The 10,890-nt window shown below is 41.0% G+C and overlaps 1 protein-coding gene across 1 annotated transcript; it reads left to right on the forward strand.

Moving 5' to 3' along the window:
* Nucleotides 1-1,302: 1,302 nt before the first annotated feature.
* On the forward strand, nt 1,303-9,620 carry SNCG (synuclein gamma). Its single transcript, XM_065408203.1, has 5 exons — nt 1,303-1,423; nt 7,406-7,447; nt 8,605-8,733; nt 9,330-9,346; nt 9,612-9,620. The coding sequence occupies exons 1-5, from the start codon at nt 1,303-1,305 to the stop codon at nt 9,618-9,620; spliced, it is 318 nt and encodes a 105-aa protein (XP_065264275.1).
* Nucleotides 9,621-10,890: the final 1,270 nt, after the last annotated feature.

Consider the following 10,890-nt stretch of genomic DNA (forward strand, 5'->3'; position numbering starts at 1 on the left):
CCAGCTACTCAACACTTTTGATTGTGCTAGAAAATGGTATAACAGTTGCTGTCAAATCTAGTTTCTTTGAATTATGATTTGTCAGCAAGACAATAGCTAACTTGGGTCACTCAGCACTTAGAACCCGATTCAGCAAAGCACTTAAACATGTACCTAGCTTTAAGCACATGAGTAGCCCCATTTCAACTCAATGAGATTACTCACACACTTAAAATTAAGCACATGCTTTAGGGTTTTGCTGAACTAAGCCTTAATTTTGGAGGGGCTTTCTATGTAGCTAAAAGATTTTCCACAATCCAATGTCAGATCAAAGGGTTGATTTCCCCAACAGTCCTCACTACGCACACATTTGATATGAGTGATGATGCCCATGTAAAAATGTTGCATCATTCTGCAGCAGCTGAACTAAGCGGTGTCTCCAGCAACACAAAAAGGTGAGTAGAAAATGGGATGCCACCCAACAAGGGTGTCTGTGAGTTTTCAGAAGTGAATAATTGTATGATGTGCAGCCAAACATAAATCACATAGCATGCCTTGTGGGGCTAACTTCAAACTCCACAAATACAGCCAGTGGCCATTCATCTGCTTTTTAACTGTGAATTAAGCTTTTGTAAATGGATTTTGTTCCCTCTTTCCGCTGGTGTTGGCTACATAGGGATGTTAGTGATACCCCTTTATTAGGGATGAGTTCTGGTAACTGCTAGCAAAAGACACCTGACCCTGTTTGTTTTGTTAGGAATACCAGCTATATCTATTTTTCAGCTTTGAGGAGCCTGCAGTAGTTCCCATTTGCTCTCTCCACCATATCCTCAGAGATTTATGCTTTTAAAACACCAATTCCCTAGAGCTTGGTTGCTAAAAACCTCCCTCTCCAAATGAGAACATCTGCAGAGTGTCTTTGAGTGAGAGCACTGCAGCAGATCTTAAAAGCTTTAATCATCTGGACATATTCCAAAAAGTCCCTCAACCTACCTCCTTCTTTTCCCTCCCACCTTTCTTCCTATCCAAAACCTTGCCATGCAGATCTATGTCATTAATATTTCAGCATCAGCTATTCACAGGCATTGGGTACATTGCAGTGCATCTCATCAATAAGAGCTGGCAAACGCTGTGTAGTTCACCACACTGCCTTCATCCAGCAGAGGAATAAGAACAAAAGATAGCAAGAGACTAAGACGCAGAGAGACACTGAACAGCCACAGAAGGGTAAGATTGCATAGTGCAGTCAGTGTGCATTGAGGTGCTTTTCACCATCATCCTTGAATCAGATCCTGCAGCTAGTACCAAAGCAAGCAATCAAGAATGGATGTCTTTAAGAAAGGTTTCTCCATGGCTAAAGAAGGTGTGGTGGCTGCAGCAGAAAAGACCAAACAGGGAGTGACTGAGGCTGCAGAGAAGACCAAAGAGGGTGTGATGTATGTAGGTAAGAGACAACTATTTTTAATACACAATTGAGCATGAAATGTGACACAAATTATCTTCCAGAAAGCATGAAGTAGTGGATAGTGGTTAAAACATGGGACTGGAAGGCAGGAGATCTGCATCCCATCCCCACCTCTGCCACAGTCTCACTTGTAATCTTGGGGTGTCAAAACCTTCCATGCCTCAGTTTCCCCATCTGTAAAACAGAGATATTGATACTTACCTACTTCCCAGGGTGGGGGAGGGAGGCAGGATTGCTACATATGAATTAATGCAATGTTCAGAAAGCACTTTGAGATCTTCTGATGGAAGGTACATATTACAATTATTATTCCCTCTTTACATTTGACTACTAGCAATCTCTCCTTCGCCTCCAAAGGTGCAGTGACTGAGGTTATTAAGGGCATACACAGTGATTCTGATTATTAAGTTAGGCTAGTAGGAATCACCTATTTTTCCCACCCTCATGTCATTTTATTCTGAGATCCTCCTCCTCATGCTCTATAACCCTTTACATTCTCCATGCAAAAATCCTTTACTTGCTTTGCAAAGAGACAGTTATCAGTATTGTCCAATGGCTAGGTGCTGGATCATGACACAAGTTGTGCCCTTCCTGGAAACATCTATTATATAATGAATGCTCTCCATTTCCATAAACCCTACAGTAATCATTTCAAAGCTGCCCTTGAAACCTGGTATCTGCACTGTATGATGGAGGTGCATGTATGATACTGGTGGACAAAACCACTGGATTGATATACACTGTGTTTGTAGTCTTACATTCTTATCCCCTGTTATTCTCAGAAGGGAGGATTGCTATTGTATGTGCTGGCTGTGAGTAAGCTGTGATTTTTAAATAGAAAAGGCTCTTGATTCCATTACACTGTCTTATACACAGAGTATCACCACTTTAAAAACCTTACTGTAGTTACAGATCTGCACTTTCAAAATTCAGTGGAACCAGAAACCCCATTCATAGCAAATCTTCATCCCCAGATTTAGACAATTACTGATGTAGTACAGCTAATCCTGCCATTATCTAGCAATATATAACCAATTCACATTTTAATCTGAAGCTGAACCACAATCAAAAGTTTGATTACAGCATCTCTAAAAATAAGTAAATAAAAATGATAAATACAACATGACAACCAGCTGTCAAATGTGGGGATTGCTATTGTACCCAGTTCCTTCTTCCTAGGTGATCAGAGCAAGATCAGACCAGAATATTTAGCATTTTTATAAATATTTTCCCAAATATCTTCCCAGGCCTTTGAGTTGCTTTTCATTTTTGCACAGTCATGAGACAAAATGCGGAATGTTCTGCCATGATCTTATGTATTTAACCATTTCAAAAACTTTTTGAAAGCCTTCTTTTAAACCTAAATAGCTGAATGAAAAGTCCGTTAGACACTGACTTTGAGGAGCATGGATACTTTTTTAACTACATCAGGCATTTAAACATTTTAGTCAGCAGAGCATCACACAATGCATTATAAAATACTCTCCAGCTTTTTTATAATGCATTATGTGATGCTTTGCTCATTAAGGGCCTGATCCTCCATGGTGGTGAGTGCATACTGTGTGCTAGAGCATGCTTAGTCCTTAGTCCAGGATTTCACAGAATGGGGATGCTAAAATCCAGATAATTAAGCTCTCTCAGAATTTGGTTTAAATGAGCAAAAGAGATAGATGCCAGTTATGTGTGTGTGTACCATCCATTATCATTGCAGTGGCCAGAACCTGTTTGCTGTGCTAAGCTCCCTAGCTATATGCCCATGAAAGGCTAATCAAAATGCCCAATTAAATTAAAATGCTCTTTCAGTACTCTTTCCCTCTTTACATAACCTACTACAGTTAGGTTGCTGTTAAGACACTGCATGAAGGAATTTGAAATCTGAATCTGCTGTGTAGTTGGAACCACTCAGAGCTGTGAAAGTCTTTTCTGGATGTCAGAAAAAGGATAGTAGTGGGTGGGGTGGATGTCTTGTTTTGAGTCAACTTCTTACATAACTCTGCTAATGAATCGAAAGCCAGCATTTCACTGCACTGATGGGATCTCTGAGTCCTCCTGAGGATTCCAGTTGACCAGACATCAGTACCAATATTGATGAGTCACTGCAGCTTGAGATAAAATGGCTAGTTCTGTGACATCTACTGCAGCATACAGCTTCCTGAAGCCTATAGGGTGCTCATAGTTCTGCTGGTATCTTCACTCTGATCTCTGGGCCAGAAAGTTTCAATTCACAACCCATGTCAATGCCTGGGGGTGGGGGTTCCACTATCTTGTGCTAACACTGCAATGCAGTTTGAGGCTGTGGGGGCTGCATTGGTAAGAGATGCTGCCATGACAGTCAGTCAGTCATTCAAATAGGGTCCTCTCTGCCTATGGATGTGGTTACCCAGGTGGGAAAGAAAGATCTCATGGTACTTTGGTTATGGCACTGGGCTTCTTTTCAAATTCCCTCACTCAATCAAAACAAGTTCTCCTGTCCATGCTACTGCTGTCATTAAGAACATAATGGCTGCTGTGGAGTCCTGTAGTTACTGCATGACCAGCAGCAACACTGGGCCAAATTCTTAGTTGGTGTAAATAGGTATAAACTCCAATGGAACTATATCAATTTACACTAGCAGAGAATCTGATGCAATATTGAGTTGTACACCACACAGGAGTACAAGCAATATAGAAAGATCACAATCATAATCACAAAGTTATATTCAGTATCAAATACATACTAGAAATACTAGATAATCCAATCCAGTAGTTCTCAATAAAGAATGCCGTTTTGGCATGCCCAAAACATCTGGCCTCATGCATCAGTCACAAAACACCCAAGGCATTGACCTTTACAGATGAAAAGACCAGATCTAATACCTGGTACAGGAGCTGTACACACCCTGTCATGTGTTATTCCTATCTGAATGCATGCCTGTTCTTAGTGCACAATGCTTCCCTATCACTATAGTATACCTATTTAAAATACAAAACTTCTTATTGGTGTGTCATTTCCCAATGGTAAATTTTCTATATCATATACATTTCTTCTTCCTTTTTGTAGCAGGGGCAGGGAAGGTATGAACCTGTAACTATGCACACAAGCTACAAGCAAAGGTTAAAAAGTAACAGTGCAACTTGACAGCTTCAACTGAATGCTTATCAGTTCAACAGATGTCACTTGCTGGCAAGGGTATGGGCCGGAAGATTAGATTTCATAGAGTGCATTATGAGAGCTGAAGTCTGAGTCATTGGGTGTGGTCCTGAGTGCATTTAAAAAGAAAAGAACCTGACAAGCTGCAGCACCAGGGGCTTTTTGCTGCTGTTGCTTCTGCTTCAGTCTTTAATTGCATTCAGATATTTTTGTTTTGCCAGGTTCCCTCTTCTTAGGAGTTATTTTCCATTAGAAAAAAGAAAAAAAAATCATAGCTATTTGTGAGTAGAGTCCTGGCAAAAAACAAATGTAATGACTGAGATAAGAGTAACTCATTACAATTCTTGTTTTGGTTTGTGTGTTCATTGAAGTAATGCAAAGATAACGAATATATGAATTCAGCTAATTAAAACAGCTGATTTCCTTGATTTTTGGATATTTAAGAAGTTACATTTTTATAAGCATTAAAGCAGAGCTATGTTTGAATGGCTGTGACTGGTGAATTGTAGAATAAATAAGCATTAAGCAGTGCTCTTTTGGAATGGTACAGCCTGATGCATTGGGTACCTGTAGGAATAATGAACATTAAAGCAAGATTATATTAGAATAGAAGTTGGTGCACTGGGCAGATACTAGGACCTCATTTATTATTGTGGGCATTTATGCAATGCAGACCTGTTTGCTGTTACATGATTATAGAGAGTATTACAACCACAGTGCAATATTCTCTGGTTTTCAAATACTGATATATCATGCATAGTACGGTTAATACAAAAATGTATTCTCCTCTACATGACTGTACAGTCATTTGAGGGTGAAGTAGAATGTTAGGTTGTGAAGTAGTAGGGCACCTTCTGTATATTCGAGTCTAGATGACCTTAACAAACATTAAAAAAATGACCTGTTATGTTTGTATGTATGTAGTGCTTTAACCGTGTCAGTCCCAGGATATTAGAGAGACAAGGTGGGTGAGGTAATATCTTATATTAGACCAACTTCTATTGGTGAGACAAGCTTTTGAGCTACACAGAGCTGTGTTATGTTTAACAGTACATTACAAATGTTAATTAGACAGGACAGAACTGGGCTGGGTTAGTTGTTATCACAGTAGTACACTTGTTCTGCCTTCCTTCTAGGCTTGTAATGAGTGCCGGGCATGGTCCGCAATTAATTTTCCCCACCCCATCCACACATAATTATTGAATCAGTGCTGCTGTAGCTAACAGCCTGGGTGCTTCTGCATCACTATTTACAGTGTTTTGTAACTGGACCATAAAAACTGTCCATTTTTATGACACGAGTATGAAAAAGTAAAGAGAAGATTTGTGGATTTAAATGATTTTTAATAAGATGGAAACAATGAAAAACGTTTTTTTAGGGAAAATTCATTATTAAAGTCAATGGAGTTACCGTAGGGATGGTTTTAACGTGAAACTGAATCTAGTTATTGCAGAGGCTTCCAACCACTAGGGCAGTGGTTTTCTACCTGTGGTCCGCAGACCCCTGAGGGTCCGCAGGCTATGTCTAAGATTTCCAAAGGGGTCTGCACCTTCAGTTGAAATTTTTTAGGAGTCTGCAAATGAAAAAAGGTTGAAAACCTCGGCACTAGGGGCTGTCTACACTGCAGCTGGGAGCGTGCTTCCCAGCCCAGGCAGGCAGACACATGCTAGCTCTGCTCAAGCTAGTGCACTAAAAATAGCAGTCTGGACATTGCTGCATAGACAGCAGACTGGGCTCGCACCTCAAACTCATAACCAGGGGGCTGGGCAGGCTTCTACACAGGTGGCTAGCTAGTGCCACTGCCCATGCTGCAACGGCCTAGGGCGACCAGACAGCAAATGTGAAAAATCAGGACGGGGGTGGGGGGTTAATAGGAGCCTATATAAGAAAAAGACACAAAAATCGGGACTGTCCCTATAAAATCGGGACATCTGGTCACCCTACAACGGCCACGCTACTATTTTTAATGCACTAACTTGTGCAGAGGTAGCGCGTTTGCATACCCGGGCTAAGAGGCACGCTCCAAGCTGCAGTTTAAACATACTGTAAGTGATCTGACGTACTGTGCATGCTGCAGTACGCAGATACAATGAGGTCTGTTGAGCAAGTAGATTCAGGCTTAAAGGAAAACTGCAATGATTTGTTGTTGTTCCTTAGGGGCCAGTCCCCTCAACTCCCAATGACAGCATTGGGGTGCTAAATACGTTATATATTCTTTACTATGAAAATAAATAACTATATTTTTTAGAAATATCTGCGCTGTCCTGATCACCATGACAGTGACTGGCAGCCTGTCTCTCTCTGAGCCCAATCCTGTACTCCTTACGTATTAAAAACTTCCACTGACTGTTTGAAATCAGAGACTTAACAAGTGCTGAGCCTGGACCTCCTGCTGGGAAGTAGGGGAAGAGACAGGAAATGTAGCTCAGTGTTTGAAAGCGTGAAAAAAGCAGACTTTTGGCGTTTCTTTATGGTAAGTTCTCTTTTAGTTTCTTTTACATAATTGGTTAATCTAACATGGGTTTAACTGCACTGTTAAATCAACCAGTTTTTCATTTTAAAGATATTACTTAAGGGTGTAAAAGGTGAAGGGCACCTCCAAATAATACACATGCCAGTAAAACTAACTGGAGCTATCCAACTCCCAACAGAAAAGCTCCCTTGGACTTCAGTGAGAGTAGGATTTGGCCCTTATTGAGAACTACTCAAGGACCCAATGCACTGTAAAATTAGGACCACACCCTATCAGAACTCATGTTGTCTGCATGCAGAAACCAGAGAGGTCTTCCCATAGGGGATGATGTTGATGGAGCCTATGTTTCCTTTCACAGGTACCAAAACCAAGGAAGGGGTTGTGCACAGCGTGAGTTCAGGTAAGAGCACAGTCCCTACAGATTTGTGTAAATTGATAGCGCACTGTTGTAAATATGGATAAGAATATAATTTCTAATGATATAAAGCAAGAGGAGTTTTCTTTTACACTTTAGAAGCCAAAGTACCATGGTTCCCAGAATGATTCTTTGGTGATAGAAATGCACTGCATGCTGGGACTCCTAAACAAAGTAACACAGGAAAGGCATCATGGAGGCTTGGATATTCAGCTCAGCGTGTCAGAGAGTATGAGTATTCTGCTGCTGGATGAGTAAAGGATGCTTGTCATTGGGCAATGTTGTAGGTTGTGGCACTTTTCAGTGCTGGAAGCAGGCCAAAGGGGTTTAATCAGTAGATCTAGTCAGAAAAATTCCGACAAAACATTTTTTCAACAGACTTTGCAGAATCATTGAAATCAAAACATTCTGTGAAGACAGTTTGATTTTTGACAATGTTAATTTGGAAACCTGCTTGGTTTTCTCCCAGCTCACCCACCCAACTCCTTGGCAGCCTGCCTGGCAGGCTGTCTTAGAGTTTATGACCCCACTGCATCCAGGGTCCCTGGCTCCATAGCTGCTGACCAGATGGACTGCACTCTTGCTTTCACTGCAAATTTTGAAATTTTTGGTTTTCATTCTAATTTGGAACAAAACCAAATTTTGAAATATTGAAATCTTCTGTGAAACAGAATTTCTTTTCTCCAGCCAGTTCTATTAATCATCTAGAAGGGGCTTATAGGGAGAGTTTAGCTAGATGGAAAGGGGGTTACAGAAGGGCAGTCCAGTTTGGCAGTCTACAATGGGCAAGATGACTTTTTTTGTGCTGCTGCTTCTTGGTGTAGGTTTGTTTTGCGATCTGCCCCTTCTCTAAAGGTTGCCAGGTTGCAATACCCACCTATTCTTGAGGTAAGCGGCATGTGTGAGAATTAGCCTCAATGCACTGTAAAATTAAACTGTTAGCATGTAGCCTGCATACAGAAAGTCCAAATAACAGATAGCACGGGGCAAAATATTGCTGTGTTACCCTGCTGCAACCGTTGGCCCCATCCATTTCACTGATCCAAGCTAGCTCTGTAGACTGTCAATTATGATGTTATCCAGTTAAACAAAGACTGATTTTGAACTTCATTGACTGACTCTACTTTTTCTTGAACCTTTAGTTGCTGAGAAAACCAAAGAGCAGGCCAATGTGGTGGGTGAAGCTGTTGTGGCCAGCGTGAACACAGTGGCAAGACAGACTGTAGAAGGAGCAGAGAACATTGTAACCACTACTGGGATTGTAAAAAAGGTATGTTCGTTTTTTCAGAGATCTACAGGAAATAAGAGGCTTGTTTTGCATTATACTTCCTCGAACACCTGTTTAATGTGATGATTTTAATAGAGGTATAATGAGTTAATACCTCCTCATATTTTGCTATGTAATACAGGTTAGTACAGGCACATTGTTCATCTGCGCATTGCTCAGAGCCCTTATATTCTAGGCAGCCAAAGTCATTAGTCACATCTGAAATCTCTTCATCTATATGCCTAGAGACTCAGGTGATCAATACTTAGCCATATCACCCTCCAGCGTAAAGTATCTATTTTCCCATAAAACTATCTATATTTCTTTAGAGAGAAAGCTGAGGACTAAAGTTCTGATCACAGGATTGGGAGCCAGGAATTCCTGAGTTTTAACCCAAGTTGTGATATCTGTTCCCGTTATGGCTTAATGCAACCCAGACAAGCTCTCTGCATTAATTTCCCCCTTTTTTAAAGTAGACCTAATAATAATATTTTCCAGTGTCACAAGGGTGTTTTGAGAATGAGTCAGTTTATATTTGTAAAAAGTACAGGCCTTGGAACAAAATGTTCACGATACTCCGAACCAGGGCCGGCTCCAGGCACCAGCTTGCCAAGCAGGTGCTTGGGGCGGCCACTTCGGAGAGGGGCGGCACGTCCACCTATTCCGCGGCAATTCGGCGGACGGTCCCTAACTCCGGCTCGGAGTGAAGGACCTCCCGCCGAATTGCCACCGCAGATCGCGATCGCGGCTTTTTTTTTTTTTTTTTTTTTTTTTTTTGTGCACCGCTTGGGGCGGCAAAAACCCTGGAGCCGGCCCTGCTCCGAACTACTACAGGTTTTAGAATCATCCAAGGCCCTAAAGTTTGTTGTATATTGATTAAAGATTGCATAAAGTCACCGAGTTTAGATTAAAATTTGAACCACCCCAAAGGTTGTGGGTGTTCAGATCTAGAGTTATGGCTTAGCCAGCTATAGAGATAAGAATTAGCTACAATATTTTACCCAGATCTGGACCCATATCTCAAGCTTCTACAGAATTTGGAGGAGGCATCCTTGGACCTAAGGCTTTGGTTCAGATCCTTTCCTGGTATTGAAGTTTATTTTTTAAAACTTTATTTTCATAGTTTTATATAAAATATAAAGACATAATGAAACAAAACATATGTAAATACATGCACAAGATAGAAATACCACATAAATAACAAAATTCAACATTCATTATTTGTAAAACTTGGGAAAAAAACAAAAACAAAGAAAGAAAAAACCTGAACCTGTAGAGGTCATGCAGGGCATCAGTTATTAAAGTGACTAAATAAGTGAGAACATAACTTACAAGGATCGGGGACTAATATATACTAAGCTGCAAAAATGTATGCAGTAGTTTCATGTATGAGCAGACATCCTCATATTTTTTCCAAGCATTTCTATTAGACAGAGATGTTTTTTCCATGAATGCAGTAGTACAGAGCTCACTAAGCCAGACTGTGTATGAGGAAGGAACTGCAGATTTCCATTTTCTCAAAATAACTCTTTTGGCCACTAAAAGTTATTGCAATCCATGTCTCAATGTTAACTGTTAATACCAACTCACCCCTAAAATACACAAGCTTGGAGAAGGAAAAATAGCAACACTTACAAGTTTTTGAGAGCATTGAATTGTCAGCAATCCCTCGAGATCGAGGATGATCTTTCACAGGTTTTATTTTTCATGGGTCCTTTGGTGACTGAGGAATCCGATTCTTGAGCCACAGGCTCATTGGCAGACATTGCAGGTGGTGTTGGAAGACAGGATTGGGCCGCAATTGCTGCGTGACAGTCATCTGTCCTTTCTTTTCTGGCGTTTTCTGCGACCAGGGCAAGGTGATTTTCTTAAAATTAGACGTTCCCTCTCTGACAAGTCTTCGCCAGTTATCCCTATCCTGTGCTGCTGTCTCCCAGAGTGCAGTGTTGATGCCACATCTCTTGATGTTTATCTTGAGGGTGTCTTTAAAGCGTTTCTTTTGGCCTCCCTGTTTCCTTTCTCCTTTGGTGAGCTGGACATACAGCTGTTGTTTTGGAAAGCGTACATCAGGCATGCGCACACAGTGCCCGCTCCACCTCCGCTGGTGCTGGATAATCAGGGCCTCAACACTGAAGATGTTGGCCTCTGTGAGGACACTGAC

Source organism: Emys orbicularis, chromosome 7 (genome assembly GCF_028017835.1).
Source record: "Emys orbicularis isolate rEmyOrb1 chromosome 7, rEmyOrb1.hap1, whole genome shotgun sequence".
Lineage (NCBI taxonomy): Eukaryota > Metazoa > Chordata > Testudines > Emydidae > Emys > Emys orbicularis.

Bases quoted from the DNA above. Each gene is read 5' to 3' on its own strand.
- SNCG (XM_065408203.1), top strand. From the start codon at position 1,303: ATGGATGTCTTTAAGAAAGGTTTCTCCATGGCTAAAGAAGGTGTGGTG. The intron at 1,424-7,405 runs GTAAGAGACAAC...TTCCTTTCACAG, and splicing joins AGAGGGTGTGATGTATGTAG to GTACCAAAACCAAGGAAGGG. The intron at 7,448-8,604 runs GTAAGAGCACAG...TTGAACCTTTAG, and splicing joins TGTGCACAGCGTGAGTTCAG to TTGCTGAGAAAACCAAAGAG.